The sequence below is a fragment of the Balaenoptera ricei genome, chromosome 2, assembly GCF_028023285.1.
Source record: "Balaenoptera ricei isolate mBalRic1 chromosome 2, mBalRic1.hap2, whole genome shotgun sequence".
NCBI lineage: Eukaryota > Metazoa > Chordata > Mammalia > Artiodactyla > Balaenopteridae > Balaenoptera > Balaenoptera ricei.
In genome coordinates, this window is record NC_082640.1 from 114181663 (window position 1) to 114202859 (window position 21197).

The 21197-nt window shown below is 53.7% G+C and overlaps 1 protein-coding gene across 1 annotated transcript; it reads right to left on the bottom strand.

Annotated features, from left to right (window-relative positions):
* Nucleotides 1-1433: 1433 nt before the first annotated feature.
* JPH4 (junctophilin 4) lies at nucleotides 1434-8411 on the bottom strand. The gene is made up of 5 exons (XM_059915640.1): nucleotides 8033-8411; nucleotides 6513-7284; nucleotides 3346-3464; nucleotides 2457-2989; nucleotides 1434-1517 (listed from the first exon to the last, which is right to left on the bottom strand). The coding sequence occupies exons 1-5, from the start codon at nucleotides 8409-8411 to the stop codon at nucleotides 1434-1436; spliced, it is 1887 nt and encodes a 628-aa protein (XP_059771623.1).
* Nucleotides 8412-21197: the final 12786 nt, after the last annotated feature.

Consider the following 21197-nt stretch of genomic DNA (forward strand, 5'->3'; position numbering starts at 1 on the left):
AGAGGGAGGCAGGCCAAGGAGTAAACAGAGTTTGACTAGAAAAAAAGAAGAGTTTGTGTGTGGTGGGCATTCCCAGGCAAGGCCATTCCTTGAGGGAGGGGGTTGGCAGGCAGCTTGCCTCTGCCTCATGCAGGGGAGGGAGGAAAGATCCTCTGGGGACCCTACAGTACCCTCTTCCTAGGGCTTCCTGCCCCCAGGGGGAAAGCTAGTACCAGGGATCAGCTACAACCTCAAACAGGGCTCTCCACCCACCTCTCACCGGGGTTTGACTCTCACCTCTGCTGTGCCTGGAAAGTGTGTGAGAGACTGGCTTCCTTTGATCCCCTCCTTCTGTTGGTTTCCCATTTCACAAGATTCTGATATGATGGGGGAAGGGATATAACCCACATAGGGACTACTAAACAGCTTCTGCTGCCCTGTGAGTTCTTATTAGCCTGTCTGGTTTGTTCTCCAGAAATGCCTTCCCAGCCACTACTGCCCGAGTTGGGGAGTGGGGTCCTTGCTCAGGTGCCTCTAACCCTCTGCAGTAGAAATGTCTCCTTCAGGTCCCGTAGAAATTTAATCAAAGGCCACACGTGAGTCCAGACCAACCAAACGAACTTTTAGGGGGGGAGAGAGAAAGGTGGGAGAAGGTGGGCTCGGCCGCATAGGACATTTTCTTTCCTTTACACGTTGCTCTTGACATGGCATGCCACCCTAGGGGGTTGGATGAGGGGGCTGGCTGTTGAGGAGAGAAAGAGGGAGAAGATGCTGGGGACCCATTCTACTTTTCATTCCCCTCATCTCCTTCCGGGAAGGATGGAGCTCGGCAAGAACCCAGCTCCGTGCCTGGAGGTGAGGTAGGATCCTCCAAGGTCAGAGATGGAGGCTGCACCCCCTCCAGCTTTATCACTAGGCCTCAGAGGGACGCCAGGCCCTTTGGGTCAGGGAGTCACAGCAGCATGGCCAGTGCCTCGCCCAGGATACAGTCTTCTCCCGTATAGAGTATACCCCTTCTCCATTTTCTCCTTCCTTTCTGCTCAGCTTCTGGGAGACTCCTCAGGACACCAAACCCCAACCCTCATCCAAGTTCAGGTCTAAAGAAAAGGCAGGGAGGGTGTGGGGCAATGGTCTGACTTAGAATTGTGTGTCTCAGAGAAGAGAGCGACTCTGAGCGAGAAAAGCCCTTCATATGTAAACAATCTAGAGAGAGAGAGAGAATGGGTGGGTGGGGAAGGGAGTGAGGAAGACGGAGACGGAGCCAGAAGGAATGAATCTGAAAGGAGAGAGGGAAAGAAAAAAACAAGAGAGAAAACCAGAGGGGGACAGAAAAGAAAGGGAAGGGAGAAGAGAAAGAAAGGAGAAAAAACAACCAGGAGGAAGAAAAGAGAAAAAGGCAGGTCAGAGGAGTGAAGAGGCAGCAACCAAAGCCAGAACTAGGCCAGGCAGGAGCCTCAGGTGAGGAGCTGGGAGAACAGGAATGCCAGGCTGAGGTCCAGAAGGGCCACGGCTCCCACCACCAACGGGTTGGCAGCTCCCTAGAGAGATGGGGGAAAATGCAGTCTCAGTGCCTGAGGACCGGGTCCAGCGACGGGTCCCACCTTCCTGCCCTGGCTGAGGTGGCAAAGCAGAAGAGTCCCAGGCACCTCTCCTCAGAGGCCAGAGCAGGGAAATCTCCAACCTTTGCTTTGGATTGCAAAACATTCCTCTGCTCCCAGGCAGGGCCCCACCTTCCCTCTGGCTCCCTCAAGTCAGCCCATCCTCCCTCCTCCTTCCACTCCCCTCCCAGCAGCACGTGGCCCAGGCAGAAGGTGCCTGGCCTTAGTATCAGACTTTGGCAGCAGCAGCCTTTACTGCAGTGAAGCAGAGAGGGGATGAAGGGGTGAGGATGTGGTTGCTAGGAAACAAGAGAAGGCCTGGAGTCCAATCAGAGTGCAGGGTACTGGGGAAACTCCACCCCTCCCAGTTTTCTGCCTTCTTCCCTATTTCTCTTCTTCCCAGGAGAGGGAGGGAGAGTCAGGGTAGGGAGGGAACAAGCTTTTCCTTTTTTATTTCTGGGCACCAAAGAGAGAAAGTGTGGAGGTGGGGGTGGGGGTGGAGTAGGAAACCAGGAGCCGGAAATGATATGAAAGGAGAGCAGGCAAAGATGTTCTGGCTGTACTGTTAATTATTCGTAACCTTGGTGAGTTACTGTAAGTGCTCTGGGCCTCAGTCCTCCCATGTGTCAAATGAGGGAGTTGGACGTGAAGGTCCCTAAGGTCCCTTCCAGCTTGCAAATTCTCTATTTTTTTGAGGTGGGATATAGTCCAAGACTGGGCAGGCAAAAAGGAAGCTAAGTGCAAATCAAAGCCCCTCAGGGGATCAGAGAGAGGTCTGGAAAGGATGAGAGGCCAGGCTTTGAGGAGAAGCGGGACCAGGAAGGATGGGAGACTCAGAGGGCACAGGGCGGGGTGGGGCGGCGGGGGGGGGTCTCTCACCGGCTGGGCGGGCCTCTCGGATGCAGCAGCCTCCTCAGCCTCTTCCATCAGGCACCCGGCTTCAGGACCCCTCGAGGACAGGCCCCTCAGGACTGGCAAGGCTGTGGGCTCCGGCTCCGAGCGCCCTGGGGTCCTCATCTGGAGCAAGGGCTCTTCATCCTCCCCTTCCTCCTCTCGAAGACTTCCGGAACTGTCGCTGCAGCCTCCGAGGAGTGGGGAGCCATCTCTGGGCTCTGGCCCCTGCAGCCCAGCCTCATCCTCTGCCTCATAGCCAGCTAGTTCTTCTGCCTGCTCACCCGGGCCCCCCCACTCCTCAGGCCAAGCTTTGGGGCTGGAGAAGGGACCTCGGTCCCCTCCAGAAGGCAGTGGGCTCCGGCAGGCAGTGGGTCGCCAGGGTTGACGGGAGGAGGCAGGGCTGCTGGGCAGTTCAGGGGAGCCCTCTGAGGGGGTCAGTCCATTCTCGTATACCCCAGGGCTGTCCTCATCCAAGGGCTCTGTGTCAGAACCTTCTGAGTCCTGCCTGGGTCTGCGGCCTGGGGCAGGGATAGCTGAGAATCAGAGGGGCCGAACTGGCCTTGGGCTGCAGAAGCTACAGCTTTATCCCCCTGCCTGGGTGCCTCCCAGGACTCTGGTACCCCCAGGTTTACAGCCTCTCATTGCCAGACCCCAATCCCCTAGTCCTTATGACCCTATTTCATAAATTCCTACTTCGCTCCTCAAACAACTGGGCCTGGTCCCCACCCTCTCTCCCCTTAGATCCTCATACCCTGGCTTTTCCCACCCCAGTCCCCTGCAGGGATTCCCTTCCCCTTTCTCCATGCCCAGGCCCCCCAGCTCCCCAGGAAGCCACCCCCTCCCCTGGCCCCGCCCGAGGCTGCCCACGCCTCACCTGGGGCCTCCAACATGGGCTGCAGGTCCTGGGCTATCAGTTTGGCCATTCGAGCTGCCTCCACAGCCTTCTCGGCGACGCTGCTGGCTGCCACTGCCTTTAGAAGGGCGTCTGCTGCCCTGTCGGGTTCCAGGGACACTGTCTTAACAGACCTACTCCAGTCCCTTGGCCCAGGTCCCCACTGCATCACATCCCCCAGATCTGAGCTCACCTCTGGACTCCTCACCCTTGCTCACTCTGCCAGCTGCTCCCCTTCCCCGACCTGGCAGGGCAGCCGGCCTTTGGTTTCCTCCCCTAGATCTGGGCCACGCTTGCTGTTATCACACCTTCCTGCTCCTCTCTCACTCCCTCCACTATTCCATCCAGTAGTAACACTTCTCTTCCTCCAGCTGCAGGGCCAGGCCCTCCCCACTGCCCTCAACTCTGTTATTCCATTCCTGTCCTGCTCCCTCCCAGTGACAAATGAGGCCTCACTCTCTTAGCACATCTCTCTGCGGCTGCACCTGCTTGGTGCTCACAAGCTATGCCTCTTTGCTGTGTTGCTACCTCTTGTTATGAGAAATTTTACATCTTGTTTTCTTCAGCCACTTCTGTTATCACATCGTTCTCCCTGCCCCCATCACTGCCACTGCCCCCCCCCCATTTCCTCATTTCTGAGCTCTGGAACTGGAGTAAGGGTGGGTCTCCCCTTTCTGCTACTATCTATTCCCTCTCCCTGCTAACGTGCATGCTTTCTCACCATTGTGATTACACCTTCTAAGAGGTGAGCTCTTAATCTCCCTTCCACAACTCCCTTCCCCTGCTCTGCTCCTTAGTTACAGGTAACCTTGAAGCATTATCAATCCTTTCCCCTCTGTTTTTTTCTCAGTTCTCAATCTGATGTCAGATGTTTCCTCAATTTTCCCTTCCCTTTTACCTTCTGCTGTTAATCATAGATGCCTTGTAATTATTATTATTATTTAACATCTTTATTGGAGTATAATTGCTTTACAGTGGTGTGTTAGTTTCTGCTGTATCACAAAGTGAATCAGCTATACGTATACATATGCCCATATCCCCTCCCTCTTGTGTCTCCCTCCCACCCTCCCTATCCCACCCTGATGCCTTGTAATTATTAAATTAGTTCTGTAATCTTGACTGAAGGTGGGGCGTAAAGGATCAGAGGTAGAAGTAATCAGATATACTTGCCATGGGCTTGAATGCATCAAGATCCATGACTCCCTCTGGCCCTGGGCCTGTTTTATCCGGCCTAAGAAAGCAGTCTGGGTATGGGGGTAGGGAGAAGGGTCATGGTGTTCCCTGTCATCTTAGGTCTACTTCCTCTCTATATACCTTGGGAGATATGGTCAGCCTCCTCCCCTCAAACCTGGTGGGTCAAGACCTTTAGAACCTGCTTGGAGGGATCTCAGATAACCCTGCTCTTCTGTCTTAGGACTTTCAGGATCTATATGCCTAGCCCTGTCCTGAAACTGAGCTGGTCTCAGAGTTTAAGGCAGGGGATGAGGATCACAGTTTTGGGTTGCATTGAGTTCTGTTGGCAGCCAAGAAACTGCAACATTGACAAGGTCCTGTATTTTTGACTTTGGAGGGTATGGTTGATCAAATCCTAGCCAGTAGACCCAGTCAGTGCTCAGGCATCAGGCCAGGCTCAGGCTACCTGGCAGAGGCACCTGCTGCTGGGGCTCTGCTGTTTCCATGGCAACCAGCAGCCAATCAGGTTTGCCAGGCCTGTTGCTGGGGAGACCAACCAGCCTCCTCCCACTGCCTGATCTTTCTGGCTACTGAGATCAGTTTTTCCTGCACATGCCCACTCCCCATCCAGCCTGAAGTGCTCCCTGGTGCTCTGCCCTTCCCCTTCCCTGGCTTAAGGCCCTGGACTCTAACCATCCAGACACTCGGATGTATCTACAGATTGACATTCTCTGGTTCAGGCATCTACTCTGGATATGACCTGTTCACTCACATACACACACACACACACACCCCTTGTCACCCATTTTACAAATTCACTGAAGCATATTTGGACATATCTTGACTTTTCATCCTCTGAAACACTCTCAAATTCAAACAAGACCCTTCAACTGTGCCCTCCCCTTTAAAGAAAAACCAATATCTAAAAATTCCTATGTGTAAATTGTATAAATCAGGGGCTTATGAACTCCTTACAAATAGATTTTTGGCTTTCTTTAGTCACAAGCCATATGCAGCTATTAAGCACTTAAAATGTGGCTAGTCCAAATTGAATGATGTACTCTAAGTGCAAAATACATATCAGATTTCAAAGACTTAAGAAAAATGGGGGGGGGGAGTAAAATCTCTCCTTAATTATTTCATATTGATTTTAGGTTGAAATGATAATATTTTGGATATATTGGTTTAAATAAAAATATTTAAATTCGTTTCATCTGTTTCTTCATATTTTTTTCATACAGCTACTAGAAGATTCAAAATTATGTACTAGACTTACATTATATTCCTACTGGACTGCACTGCTTTAGATAATGAGGTTCCTGATGCATGAAATGTAATCTGATTTGCAGAAAGAAAATTTCATTTATAGGCAAGTCTCCTCGCCTTCAACCTTTACCCGTTGGGTTAAGGGAGGCAGAGGAGACAAAGCTGAGAGGGACTATCTTTTCAGGTGGAGAGATCAGCTGTACAAACTAGACCTTCCCAAGGCCTAAGGCTGAAATGATAGCAGACTGTGGGCTGGCTTGGATGTGGTTACGAATGTACACTCCCTGTCTCTCTGCCGGGGGCTGCTGCTCCCAGCAGCAGAGTCCTGGAGGCCGGATCAGCTACAAGAAGAGGAAGACTAGGGACATGTCTGAGTTCCAAGAGGTTTCCTGGGCCGGCACAAGGCAGCACTCATTGCTACTCCCACACACAACGACACACATCCCCACAAAAGACACTGAGACACGCTTACAGTCTAACAGGGCTTTCCTCAAATACCCAGCCACCCACAGTTACACCCACGTCCACCTGTGGCCTCCGATATAAACACCTCAAATACCCAGGGCTACAAATGCCTGGCCCTAGGCCTGCTCTTCCCCACCGGGCCCTAGGCCTTGCGTCTTGGTCCTCCTTTAGGCACCGCCCCCTTCCTTATCCCTAGGGTATCTTCTCCCCTTAACCCCGCTACGACCTCTGCACCGGGTGCCCACCTGGCAGCGGCGATCTCCTGGAGCTGGCGGGCAGTGCTCACGGCTCGACGGGCGCCCTCGACGGCCCTGTCCACCTTCTCCTTGACTTTGCCCCGCCGAAGGGCCAGAGGAAGAAGGCTGCGCACGCGCCCCCCGTGCACCAGCCGGTTGCGCTTGTACTTGCCCTCCTCGCGGGAGCCGTCGGGGCGGGTGGTGCGCCCGTAGCCGTGCCGCCGGTTGCCCAGCCACTCGCCCTCGTAGCGCAGCCCGTTGGAGCGCTGGCTCACGCCGTAGCCGCTGCGCCGGTCGGCGCGCCATTCGCCCGCATACACCTCAGTGGCCGAGCCCTCGATGAGGGCGGGCGGCGCCGGGGCCGGGGGCCCGCTGGCCTCGGAGCCCGGGGGTCCCGTGCTGCCCACCTCGCTGCTCACCTCGCTGCGCAGGGAGCCCCTCTTGCTGCCCAAGGAGCTTCGGCGCCCGCCCGCCCGGAGCCCGCTGAGCAGCAGCGAGCGGCGGAAGAACCCGCCGGCCGCGGGGGTGCGCTTTCGGCAGGCCGCGCCGTCAGCATCCCCAGGCCCGGCCAGCACGAAGCCTCCCCGGGAGCCGGAGGCCGGGCTGCCTCCTTCGTCGCCGGGCAGGGGCAGGGGCGGGGGCGGCGTCGGGGGGTCGCTGTGGCCCGAGTCCAGGGAGGTGCGGCGGGGCGAGCGCAGCAGCGCCGCCTGATGGTAGGGCACACTCTGGCGCACCCCGTAGCCGTGGCGCTTCCCAGCCTGCCACTGGCCCTGGTAGGTGCCTGCGCGGGGCGGGGTAGGAGGGGGAGAAAGAGTCAGGACCCGCCGTTCCTTGCCACCCCCAGCCCCATGAGCCCCTGGAAGCCTGAGTCGGGTGGGAGAGGTGGGGGCAACTGGCGTGGAGGTCGGGGAAGGGCACTAGGAGCCGGGGACAGGCCAGGTGGGGTCGGAAGGTGGGGAAGAACAGAGGGAAGACAGGCAGGTAGTGGGAGATCCGTGGATTAGGGCCGTGCAGGTAGACAGGGGAAAGGGGGAGGGACAGACAGGCTGGGGTGTGTGAAGGACAGACAGTCCAGAGGGGGTGAGGGACAGGTTGACGGGGGTGTATAGATGGCATATGACAAGCAAAGAGAACTGTCGGGGGCTGACTGAGGAAATGTGAGGGGACAGGCAGAGCAGAGGTGTTAGGGATAGGCAGGTGGAGAGGGGAGGTGTGGGACAGGCAGACAGGGGGTGTGTGAGGGTTAGGTAGATGCGGGGTGTGAGGCTCAGGCAGACAGGGAAGGGGTGAGGGCAGGCAGATTGGGGAGAGGGAAAATCAGGCAGGGGACAGACAAATGAGGAAGGCGTGTGTGATGATGGCAGGAGAGGGCAGAAAGATGGGCGCAGGGGCGCATATTGATGCGGAAGACGTGTAGGATAACAGCGGGGCACCGGGGGTTGTATGGCTGGGGAAGGCATACGCAGGGCAGGCCAGCGGGGAGGCGCACGCGGACGAGCAGACAGACAGTAGTGGGCAGGGCCCCGCACCTCCGTCGGAGTAGGTCTCGGTGCCGTAGCCGTCCTGGAAGCCGTCCTTCCAGAGGCCGGCGTAGCGCAGGCCGGACACGCTCTCCCACACACCGCTGCGCCCCTTCAGCCCGCCCAGCCACTCGCCGCGGTACGTCCAGCGGCTCTTGCGCTCCACGCCCAGCCCTTCGCGCTTGCCCTGCTGCCAGTGGCCCTGGTAGCTGTGTCCGCCGGGCCCCGTGAAGACGCCCAGTGACTCGAAGCCCTGCGCCCAGCAGCCGCTGTACTCGCCCTGGGCGCCGGGCCCCGTGCACACGCCGTAGCCATGTGCCCGCCCCGCCTCCCAGCCCCCCACGTAGCAGCCCCCGTCGTCAAAGTCGAACTTGCCCCCGGGGGACATGCATGTAGTTGGCGCGGCCTCAGCCCCCCGGTGGCTCAGCGCATCCTGGGGCTGGAGAAGCCGGCTGGGGGCCTGGGAGCCGGGCGAGGCCTGGGGGCGGGGGCAGTTAGACCGGGGCCAGGCGGGGGGCGCCCAGCGCGGGCAGGCAGGGCCGGACCCTCATCCTGAGTGGCTGCGGAGAAAGAGGGGGGAAGTGGCGAGCGAGGCCCCTCCTCTTTGCCCGTCGCTCCCTGGCCCAGTGGCTCCGGAGCCTCAGCACCGCCCCCCAACCCCCCACCTTTCAGCAGCATCTTCCAGCAGCTCCTAAGCTTTGGAGGCACGGGGCTCCCCCATCCCTCCGTTCTTGTCGAGGGCCCCTCCCAGGGCTTGGGGTCCTAACCCCAAGCAGGAGTGCCACTTCTCCAACCTGGAACCCCAAAGTATCGAGTGAGGATGGCAGTTGGGGGGTGGGTTCCTGAGAGGGGGCTGGGCAGAATCGTAAGCCACCTGCTTCCCTGGCTGCTGTCAGGACCCCTCTGCCCCGGTTCTTTGGCTTCCCTGGCAAAGGTCGGGGGGGGGGGTGGGTGGGTTGAAAACGTAGGGGGGAGATCGGAACAAGGTGGGCAGAGGGTTTGGTGGGGGAAAGGATGAGGATGGGGGAGGCTCTGCAGGGGAAAGGCGAGGGTGCGGATGGGCAGACAGGCGGAAGGGAGGGGGCAGGTTACTCACCATGTGGACTGGGGCTCAGGCTGCCTCCCAGGCGCAGCGTCCATGGCACGATACCTCCACTCCCACCTCGCCCGGACAAGACAAGCCCCCTCCCCTTCCGGAGAGACTGCTCCAACCCGGAGAGCCCAGGTGGGGAGCCGCAGGAGAGAGTCCCCTCTCTCCCCAGCCAGAGGAGCAGGCAGTGGGGGGCGCGCGAGGTAGTGGCAGGGGTAGGGGGAGATGAGAATAGTGTAGGGGAAAAAAATCTGCCTTGGATGGAGGTCAGGAAGAGGAGCTGGGAGCTGGATGGGAAGAGAGAGGGGGCTATCAAGAGGGGGTGTTTTTATTATTTTCTTCTTCTTATGGTTGGGAGAGGAAAAAAAAAAAAATCAAAATTCTGATTCCATCCCAGCACAAATCAATGTTTGCTCCATCCCAGCATCACGGGGGAGGCTGGGCCAGGCAGATTTAAAGGGGCAGGGAGAAGAGAGGAGAGGAGAGGGTGGGGAGAGGAGAAGACGAGGAAGAAGAGACAGTGGCGGTGATAGCGTTGGGGGGCGGGGATGCCTGGGCAGAAAAGGATGGGCGCCTGCTCAACCTGCGATGAGGGAGGAGGCAAGTAGAGAGGAGGATGAGAGGCACAGAGACCCCCAGGGTGGAAAGAAACCCTGGGATGCTGGCAGGGAGTGGGGTGAGGTTGAGGGGAGGGGAGAGGAGCCAGGGGGAGGAGACTGAGCTGAAGATGGGGAGGCTGGGGGAGGTCGAAGCCAGCGGGGGGAGGAGAGATGCTGGCGAGGCCGGGAGAGGGCGAGAGGAATACAAAGAAAGAGGTGCAGGGGTGAGAGCTAAGGCGGGGGGAGATACTGTCGGAGAGGGAGAAAGGGAGGGAGACCCATTCTGGGGCTGGTGAGGGATGGCAAGGAGAAGAGAGGCAGGGGAGGAGGAGAAGGAGGGAGAAGAAATAGATATGGAGACTGAGAGAGCGAAATAAGGGTTGTGAGGGAGGGAGAAAGCTCTGCACAGGGAGGGCGGGCTTGGGCAGAGACATCTAGCCAGGAAGAGCCCAAGCAGGGGCTGGAGGGCCGGAAGTGGTGTTTCTGGGGCCCTGGGGAGAAGGATGAACCTGCCAGCTGCTTGGACTGAAGCCAGGAAGCCTTTGGGCCTGGATGCCTGTGTCCACCAAGTCCACTGTCCTCCCTAAGAAACTGCTGCAGGGGACCAGGAGGCTCCCCACCTGTGCTTTCTGAGCAAGCTTGAAATGGGGCCCTGCCAGGAAGCCTGGACCCACAGTGTTTTTCCAGGCTGCACCATCGTCCGCCCCCCACCAGCTATTTCTCCCTGGGCTGTCCCTCTGAAGCAGGAGGGCAGACATGAGGGGGTGTATTGGTTTTGAATGGGGAACAGGGGGTCATGTTTGGCAGTGCCTTGAAGACGCTGGGGCTTTGGAGTCGTCTCTTTTGCAAACCTAGAGGCAAAGACACATTTGGGGAGGGCCCTTATCGTGGCAAGGCCCTCTTCAGCCTTCCACCGCTGCCTGACCATTCACCCGAGGGGCAGCACATCCTGGGCCTTCCTGTTTATAGCAGAAGTAGTCACATACTGTCTTCCCTCCCCTCAGCTTACTTAGATGCTGCATCTACCCTGCCCCTAAGCATTTAGGAAGGAGGACACCATCCAGTTACAACAGGGTAGATAGTCAAATGCACTCAAGTCCTTTTCTTTCTTCCTTCCTTTCTTCCTTCCTTCCTTCCTTCCTTCCTTCCTTCCTTCCTTCCTTCCTTTCTTTCTTTCTTCCTTTCTTTCTTTCTTTCTTTCTTTTTTTCTCTCTCCCTCTCCATTTCTTTGTTTCTTTTTCTTTCTTTTTTTCTCTCTCTTTCTTTCTTTCTTTTTTGGCCGCTTGCAGGATCTCAGTTCCCAGACCAGGGATTGAACCCAGGACCCCAGCAATGAGAGTGACGAGCCCTAACCACTGGACTGCCAAGGAATTCTCTAAAGTGTGTTTATTTTCATACAAGGTCTGGTCCACCCCATCATTTTACTGGAAGATAACTGAGGCCCAGGAGGGGAGATCACTCACCCAAGGTCACACAGTAGAGGTGGCAGAGCTAGGATTAGAACAGACTTCAGACCTTTTGAACCCTGTAATTCCTCCCAGGATTCCTTGTACTTGGGAACCTCCCTTAAACTCAGGAGATCCATTTTTGATTATGGTGATAAAATAAAGAGCATGAGGTTTGGAATAAACAGGAATTTCCCTTGCACTTTGTTTTTCTAAAGGTGGATATGAAGTTGGAGAAACACATAAATTTTAAGCCTTTAGGGATGGGACCACATCTTCTAAGGATGTGGTCCCAGCACATGGAACATGTCCTAGCATGGAACAGGGCAACTGTGGGTCTACTTGGGACAAGAGTGGTGGTGGAGAGGTCCTTCCTTCCTCCCTCCCTCCCTTCCTTCCTTTCTCCATTCATCAGACATTTACGTAGTTTACTGTGTACCAGGCACATTGCCCTGGGCTACAGATCCAGTGGTGAACACTGCAGTGCCTGCTCTCATGGAGCTCACTATCTAGTAGAGAAGACAGACAACTAACAAGCAACTCTAGAGTAGTTTGTGTTATGACAGGGGTAGAAATAGAGAATAGGGATGGAACCTAACTTCGGCTGGCTCCCTAGGGAAAGAGGCATTGAAGAGGAATCCAGAAGGAGTTCTGGGGCAGGCCCAGCTGCATCACATCACTCACCCCTAGATATTCAGGCCTTCCTTCTCCACACAGTGCCTTGTACTATTCAGACCCTAAGGTTCCCCTTTTCTCCAAAAAAACAAAGTGGGGAGGGGGAGGGTGGGCTGTGAGGAAACGAGAAAAGAAAAACAAAGCTATGGACCTGAGGAGATGTGTGCCCTGTTCTTTAGGGGAGAAGGATGGCAGGGTAAGTGGAAGGTGGGGAGCGACGCTTGTTGGTAGGGTGAGTCAGTACTGAATTCTAAGCTGCAAATCAAGGTATAGGTCTGATGACGCCCTGAAGAAGTCACTGGCAAAACTACCCTGGCACTTGTGGGGCTCACAAGTCTTAGCCCCCCCATAGTGCCCTGAGAGAGGCAGTTTTCCAACCTCTCTCTGGTCTGTCCCTACAGGTCCTATAATCCCTTCTTCTAGGGTAAAGATGCTTTTTTATTTTTTCCTTTCGGAGGATGCACTGGTTTGTTCTGCTACAATTTACCAATGCCTGGGGGTCATAGAAAAGGAAAGCAACATGAAGTGAAGCAGCTCTGGGCTTGGAGCTGCACTGTGGGTGGTCCTCCACCTGCATTACTTCATTCAATCCTCACAACAAAACCTAGCTGTGAGCAGCCCAGGCTGGAGGCCAAGAGCTGGGCTTGCAAAGATGGACAGACCTCAGTCTGAATCCTGATTCTACTGCCTGCCAGCTGGGTAAACCTGAGCACATTCCCTAACTTTTCCGAGCTGCAGTTTGTGTATCTCTAAAATGGGAATGCCCTAACCTATCCCCCAGCTTATGGTGAGGATTGAAATGATCATGTATGAATAGCACGTGTGGTTATATATAGAGGGAAAACCACCTGGTCTAGTGCCTCGTACATAGTAAATGCCCAGTAAATGGGGCTTGAAAAATAGGTGGCATTATGCCAGTCTTATAGGTGAGGAATCTGGGACCCAGAGGTTAATTTGCTCAATGTTGCACAGCTAATATATGGCAGCGTTTGGAGTTGAATATCTATCAGACTCCCAAGTGAGTGTTATTTTAACAAATGCAATTTGGGGGCTTATTTCTAAAAGTAAAACATGCTCATTGTAGAAATAGGAAAATAAAGCACAATATCAAGAGTAAAAATCACCCATAGTCTCACTGCATGACAAACACTTGAGCATATTTTCATATCGTCTTCTCTTCTACGCATTTTTTATTTAACATAATCAGCTGAATGACGCATAGACAATTTTGTATCCTACTTATTCGCTTTGCATTACACTGCAAGCATTTTTTCATGTCATTAAAACATCCTTGAATTTTTAATGGCCGCATAATATTCCACTGTTTGGATGCAGCATAATTTGTTTAACCATTCTAGCATAGCACTTTTATGCCATTTGCACAGTTTTTGCTATTAAAAATTAACATCTTTGTTTTTTGGCTGCGCAGCAGGGCTTGCGGGATCCTAAACAGGGATTGAACCCATGCCCTCGGCAGTGGAAGTGCAGGTTCCCAACCACTGGACTGCCAGGAAATTCCCAAAACATTTTTAAAAGAAAGCATCTGAGATACAAAGATCTGTATAAAAGATGTTAATTTCTGGCAGTTCCCTGGGGGTCCAGTGGTTAAGACTTGGTGCTTTCACTGTGGTGGCCCAAGTTCAATCCCTGGTGGGGGAACTAAGATCTCACAAGCTGTGTGGCCCAGCCAAAAAAAAAAAAAAAAAAAGTAAAAATGCTTTATCATGGAAAATTTCAAAGATAGACAAAAGTAGAATAAAAACTCCCATGTGCCCATCCTTCAACTTCAGCAATTATCACTTTTGGCTAATCTTATTTTCTCTTCTGTCATTTATTTCAAAACTTAGGTATCATGTTATTTCAGTCTATGGCTTCTTGAAGCTGGATTCTTAACAGTATTAACAGACCCAGAATTGCTGGGTGAGAGGATAGAAACACTTTGTAAGATTTTGGATTTATTTTGCTAGAATCACTTCCAGAAAGGTTGTACAAATTTGTACTCTCCCCAGTGAGAGTGTTGATATTATTGCACCCCAACCTGTATTTGACGCACGCACACACACACACACCCCTTCTGCCAACTTGACAGGTGAAAAGTGCTTTTTCTCATGCACATTTGTTTGATTGCCAGGCTTAGACTGAGAAGGCACTGCAGTGGAGTGAACCCCCTGAAGGACCCTTAGAAACATGCTGATACCTCCTGGGGACCCCAGCCAGGGCTTGTAGGCTTGGGGGTTCATCTTCCAATTGAGCTTCCCCCTCTCCCCCCAGGGCAGGGAGGAGCTTGGGAAGCTCTCCCACCTCATCCCACCGGCAGCCACCAGGGGTCAGGATGGGGCCAGAGATCCCCATGGTGGGAGAGAGGGTAAGAATGGCCTGCGTGGGCAGACACTGCATTTCCTCTATTTGGCCACTGCTGGCAGGACACACAGCTCCCCTCTGCCTATCAGATCATGATTCCAGAATGTTCTTCCCTGCGTGACCACCCCTGCCTCTCACTGCTCCCGGTTTTGGCTTGCTGAGAAGGGAAAGGGTGCTTGAGAACTTGTTTCTGCTTCTTTCTCCACACTCTCTGTGGAACTGGATTCTCTACGGAGCAGGGGTTTTTAACCCAAGGTCTATGAACTGAGGGACCCAAGGATGGGCCTTAGGGACTGTGAACCCTCTGAAAATGGGCAAATGGAGCATGGATGTCCATTTTTTCCCCTCTGGGGAGAGGACAATAGCTTTCATGAGATTCTGAAAGGGGCATCCATGCCCAGCAAAGTCCAGCATCTTCTGGTACCCGCCTCATCCATCCTAAGCCCATTTGTTTCCTGTGGTGGCTGTGAAGGGAGCAGCTTGGTATTGGAAAGAGAAGTAGTCCTGGGGGTTATGCTACGGGGTTGGGCCTTCTACATCATCCAATGGAGCTGAGAGAAAGAGTCTGAATTTTCCCTGGGGTGGGATGGGGAGGAAAAAGGGAGACGGGCAGTCATTGGGACTGAATTAGATTTGGGTACACACTAAGGTACCCTGCCTCACACTGAGGGGCACATGTTTGTATGCTTTAAATGATCAGTGCGGGGAGCAAAGGATCAGGGGAAGGAAGGCCTGGGATCACCCAGGCCATTGGTCTTGGAGCCTGTACCTCTGAGCCATGGGTGGCGGCAGGGATAAGATGCCCAAGAGGTAGAGAAACCAGCCAGGTTACATTCCACCAGGGCACTGCTCTGTGTCTTATTTCATCACAACTTGCTCGAAGTCCTAGCCCCTGTACACGTGTGGATGGGAGATGGGGTTAGGACCCCCAAGATCCCCAGGGCAGTGCAGGCTGGCTCTGCCACAGAGAGGGGAGCTGGGGGCTTGGAGAGGCTGAGGGTCAAGGCTAGAGTCACCCAGCACATCAGATATGAAGAAAAACCTGAGCATTCCTGAATCCCACAATAATACCCTGGTTTATCTCATAATAATGGTTTATATTTGTACATAAAGGTAACCTGAGGATACAGCAAATCATGATCATTACCCACATCCCTTGCTGGCAGCAGAGGAGGAGGCAGCCAGTAGAGACCTCATGGTTAAACCACAATTATCATACGGGTGTGAATACACGGCCTTCTGCTTCAGGCTCCTCAGTTTCCAACGTTCACTCTGCACTCAGTTGCTCCCTCATCTCATCCTCCAGGGTGGAATTTCACCTCTTGCAGCTGCAACTGCTATTTCCCACAGAATTTCCTTATTAAATGGGAAATTAGCATGTGTGAAAGACAGATTAACATCTAGTTGGACTCTTTCTCTCTGATGAAAATAGAAAATATATTTTAAAAGTGACATCTTCGAAATAAAATGGGAACGACAATTCAAAACACCGTGTGCCAGGAATAAATGCAGGGAGATATCCCTCTCTGTGAAATTCATTTTCAGGTAAAGAGGTTTCTCCTTCTGCCCCTTGGAGCTGGCGGAAAGGTACCCCACCTTTTCCTCCCTTGCCCTTGTGCGATGCCTCCTTCCAGATGTGGCAACCACAGGCTCAGTTCCTGCTGTTTACGCTCTGGTCCTCCTGGACCAGCCTACTCTTGGTAACCATAGAGACCAGAATGTGCCCTTGTACTAGCCTTAGGTGGGAGAGCAAGGGCACACCATTAGTTTAGCCTCCCCCCCTCTGCTTTGTCTAACAGTGTCTCTGCACAAGCACCTTTACCTATGCAATCTGTTATTTGAGTCATGGCTTTCCAGCAACTCCGGAAGAGGTGGTGGTGCAGGCTGATCATGATGTGAGACACGGAGAAGTTGAGGTCGATTTCACCCTTCAGTGAGGACTGAGCAGCCAGCGTGTCCCTGGTTCCGTGGTGTGGGAGGTACAAAGGGAAGCTACACACCTGACAGCTTCACACAGCTGGTAGCTCTCGAGCTGGGGCCTGAGCCAGGGCGCCTCCCAGCCCCTTCCCCTCCCTCGATACACGGTGAACACCCCCCTGAGAGAGAGGTGCATTAGGTATCTTCCTGTTAGCACTGGCTGCTTGAAAGTGACGCTGACTAGGTGACCCAGGAAGAGGGCAACATTAGGACCCGGATTCTTTTTGTTTTGCAGACTAAGTGGGAGATGATAGTACTAGTAACTGACATTCACTGAAGGCTTACCAAGTTGTGTGCTAAGTTCTGTGTTTGCAGTATCTTCTTTAATCCTCACAATAACCCTATGAGGTAGGCACTATTATCCCCGCTTTACCGATGAGAACGCTGTGCATTATAGAGATTGGTAGCTCTGTCCTAGGTTAGCGGTTCTCAAACTCTGGCACGCGGCAGAATCAGCCAGAGTGCTTGATCAAACATAGTGTGTGGGACCTCACCCCTGGAGTGTGATCCAGAAGGCTGGGGTGGGACCCAAGAATTTGCATTTCTCCTGAGTTCCCTGGTAAGGCTAATGCTACTGGACCAAGGAGCACACTTTGAGAACCACTGCCCTAGGCCTTACAGCTACTGAGTGTAGAGTCACGGCTTTAGAGCAGTTTCTTTGGTTTCTAAAGACTGTGGGGTTTTTTTTGTTTGTTTTTTGTTTAGGTTGCACTGCACAGCTTGCGGGATCCTAGTTCCCCGACCAGGGATCGAATCCGGACCCCGGCAGTGAAAACACCAAGTCCTAACCACTGGACCGCCAGGGAATTCCCTAAAGCCTATGGTTTTTAGCCACTGCACACACTGCCTCATTGCAGACTTTTCCATGAAGATTCCCCCGAAACCCTGCCCTTGGAGGGGCATGGACTGGGTGAGGAGGGCAGTCAGCCTCTCTCTAATTTCCCTAATCACACCCATAGATTTCTCCCCACCTGGAAAGACCTGTCCCAGCCCCCCAGCTCTTTTTCCTTGTGTCTCTGTCACCCTGATGGGAATATCTGCCTACCAGCACGACTCCACCCTCTCCTCTGTTCTCAGTTCTGGGAACCATCCTGGTTCTACCCTGCCCATGGGAGGAGCGATGGTACTCATTTGCTAACTTGGCTTCAAGGCCATGTGGCGACTGGTGTTACTGTGATCCTGTTGTTCCTTTGTGCTTCCAGGTCTGTCCTTGTGACTTCATGCTCCAGACCATCTAGTGACTGAGGACCCTTTCCCGGGGTCCCTGGTGGCCAGACCTCTCTTGTGCTGACCTCCTGCTCACTGGAATCTTGGCAGGTCCCCTCCTGCTTGAGTGAGCACTGTGTGAAAGGTAGGGCCGGAGCTGCCCTGAATATGTTCAGAGTGACTGGACATTCATCACTGGGGAAATGTCTAAGGTCATAATCCCATCCTTGAAGCTGGGCTACCCTTCACCTTACCCACCACTGTGTTCCTGTGCTGGTAAGCTACAGGAAAAGGAGACTAAGTTGGCTTTTATTGCTAGTATTTAGTGGTGATCCTGGTACCCCTCCCCCATCAGAGCAAAGTCCTGGGGTGGGAGTGAGGGAGTAGCGTGACCTTGTAGTATAGCAGAAAGCATCACGCAGGGACAACGTGAATATTGGCACCCAGATGCCACATCCGGCAGCTCCAGCGCCTAGTAAGCCTCCCACTGCAAAAGGCCACTGTCTCATCTTTAATAAATCAAGCATTAGATTAAGCACATTCGAAGGCCAAGTGTCTCTTTTCTATTTCTGGCCTTCAGACACTAGTGCCAGTGGTGACCTCAGACTGTGGACGGGAAGGATGGCTAAAGGGTTCGTGGCCCCAAACCCCTCCCGGGAGAGTCCTGAACAACTCAGAAGAGAGTCTGACAGTTTTCATTTTGGCTGATGACACACCAGGCCCTCTGTCTTTGCCTCGGTTCAGATTTGATTTCTGGGCCTTTGTCTCCATGAGCTTTACCCTTGAACAGCCCTGTCTGTCACACTCTCACAAGTTTCTGGACGGCTCTCCAAGCAGAACATGGGACTCAGTTCCTAGGGCGGAGCTGGAGTCTCTGACATTGTATTGTCTGTGGTTGTGCTGCCCCACTCCACCCCTAGGCCCTAGAGTGCAGAGGCCCCATTCCAGTGGTAAGCAAAGCCTGACAAGGTGCAGTAAGAGGCCAGAGGCTGTCACATGTCCCCAGCGGCTGCTAACCCCTTCCCAGGTCCCACTGGGCTACCACAGCCTGGTCATCTGGATTTGTTCTGAAATTCAGAGCTCAGGCTACTCCAGTCAAATTCAAAGTCAGGCTACTCCTGGAGAGGAGCAGGCAGGCAGCTGAGAGGGGAGCCGGGGTGTGTGGGCCCTGTGCCTCTGTGGTAGGAACTGGGGACTCTTCCTTACCCCAGGCTCCAGCGTGGGACTCCCGTGCAAAAGGGAGAGGAAATGTTGGTGGGAGGGGGACAAAGAAGGCCCGAGGCACTAAACGCTGGGACAAGCCTCTGGCAGTTGTGGGAGAGAGGCCTCTGGTAGCCCCAGGTGGGCTGGGCCCACCCTCCCTTTGGAATGCACTCATGCTAATGAAAACCATTATCAGATGGGTTTGGGATCTGCGGGCTTTAGGGTGGGAAGGGCAAAGGTCTGGGGCCCCTGAAGAGGTGGGTGAAGTTGATCTTGGGTGGCCTCGGCCTGCAGCAGCTTGAAGCAGGGTTTCGGTTGCAGGCCAGAGACTGAGTTCGGGCAGCGGTAGTGAGAGCGCTGAATCCTAGCCACCAGACCACCAGGGACCAGTGGCCGGTGACAAGGCCCTGGCCCGTCAGCTGTGTAGAAATGAATTTCCACACAGAGATGGAAAGCAGCGAAACGAGTGAAGTGTTTATTAGGAGGAAAAAGAGTACAGTACGTGTGGATAGACACACAGCGGGGCTCAGAGAGAGAGTCGCGCCCTTGTGGTAGTTTGAATCACTTTTATGGGGCATTTCTTCTGGGTTTCCTCTGGCCAATCATCTTGTTTTGCCTGGTCTGAGTCCGTGTTTGGTTTATCTCAGGGTCCTTCCCTGTGTGCGTGCGCATCTCTTAGCCAAGATGGATTCTAGCGAAGAGGACTGTGGGAAGTTGACATCACTTACTGTGGGGTGGCGCCCCCTCCCTTTTTGACCTCCAGGGAGCCTTTCTGCGCATGTGTAGTCCGGGAGGTCTCCTTGATTTTGAGAATGAGGAATATGTGGTCTTCTATCTCTTATCTGGGCAGGGCCCAGCCTCCTCTCTCGATTGTCCTGTTATTGATATCTTGGAGTTTCTGTCCACAGGGAACGAACTCCAGCTGCTTACCCTGGGGCCCATCTATCTCCTGCCTCAAGATCACTTGACATTCAACTTTCCAGTAACCCATCTTCCCTTTACCTTAGACATGACTTCTTCTTCTGTGTTAGGCCTCAGCTTGTCCGCAGGCTCTGCACAGGCGGCTGGGCCCTGACTAGGTTGCAGGGGGCTCTTGCCCAGCAGCATGGCTGTCAGAGCGGGCTCTGGAGTCTGTAATTTCTGTGTCTTTGGGAGAGTTGTGTCGCCTCTCTGAGACTCTGATTTCTTATCTGTTGAATGGGGTGCCGTCATGCCTCACAGGTTGTTAAGAGAATTAAACGACACAACCTAGGAGAGAACCTGGCAGAGTGTGTGCCACCAGGACTGGCCCAGTAATTCTTGGCCCTGGCCTCCTCTTGTCCATGTCCTCTAGCTCCAGGTAGTTGGAGGTCGTGGAATCTACATGCGGCTCTCTGGGCCAGGAGCCTCATTCCCAACCACTGCTGTTCTCAGAGCATTTGACTAGTTGTGTCCAGTCCCCAGGACTCTGCCTGGGGCTCTGGAGCAGGAGGCTGGACGCAGAGCCGCAGACACTGTGGGAATCCTCAGGGCTGGCATCTCCAGGCTCCTGAGAAGGGACCTGTTCCCGCCTCTTTGCAAGGCAGGAACTGGCTCGAATCCCCTGCCTGACTCAGCCACCCACTGTCTCCTGATTTAAGGTTTCATTCTTTCTGGACCCAAGGCTATACAGGGACTCTCTTCTCTATTACCTACCCAGGAAGGGGACAGGGATTGGCTGGGGGCCCCTCAAGTTTTGGCCTTGCTCTGACCACGTAGGGCCCGAGCATGCCAGGATAAAAGGGCCCTGCTTGGAGGTGAGGGGGGAGAAGTTGAAGATCCCTTGACTCCCCACATACTTCTGCCCAAGCCTGGCCTATATGCACTTGTGTATAGATGAGACTAGGTTGGCAGTCCTGACCAAAACTGAATATTGGCTGTAGAGGACTTTGCCCCATAGAGCTTCATACATAGGAAATCCACCAACAGTTGAGCATGTGCACCAATAGCTGCATCAGCAGCTGCGAGAGATAGAGAAACGTCCTCAGTTAAAGGATAAACCAGAAGGGGCTAGCAAGAGAGATCTGTGCCCAGGAGAGATTTGTGCCCAAGAGAGATTTGTGCCAACAGTAGACATAGCTCTCCAGGTGCAATTAACAAAAGATTCAAGCTTCAAGTACTTATCAGAGACTCTCCCATGAAACTCTTCATTAAGTTTTATGCATGGTAGTTGCTGAATGAATGACAGTGTGAAAGGCACAAGCAGAAGAGAAGGGAGAACACTTGTGGAGAAAGCAGGTCTGTGTGCAGCCTGGGCTGCAGAGCAAGGGGGGAATCATTACAAACATAAGGCAACTGTGTGGCAGGCAGACCTGTATATGCCAAATTTGGTGCAGAGTCAGTGCCCAAGTCTTTGGGTGTCAGATGTGTATCAACATATTCTAGGATTGTCTGGCTTCTGGGTTTGCCCCATGGTGTGACACTACTAATTCATGATTAGGGTGAGGCCGACTCTGATCTACAGCTTTTCTTCTATTATTATTATACCCAGCCATTTGAGCACCAGCCTGTATCTGTGGGGTTTGACTTTCTGTCCCTATCCATAGCAACATTGTTCTGACAATGAAGGGGTCATCTTGGCCCCCCTATAGTCTCTTCTC

Coding starts and splice junctions, on each gene's coding strand:
- JPH4 (XM_059915640.1), bottom strand. CDS start 8,411: ATGTCCCCCGGGGGCAAGTTCGACTTTGACGACGGGGGCTGCTACGTG. Junction 3,465..6,512: donor CAGGAGATCGCCGCTGCCAG/GTGGGCACCCGG, acceptor GGAACCCGACAG/GGCAGCAGACGCCCTTCTAA. Junction 1,518..2,456: donor CCGAGAGGCCCGCCCAGCCG/GTGAGAGACCCC, acceptor CCATCTCTCTAG/GGAGCTGCCAACCCGTTGGT.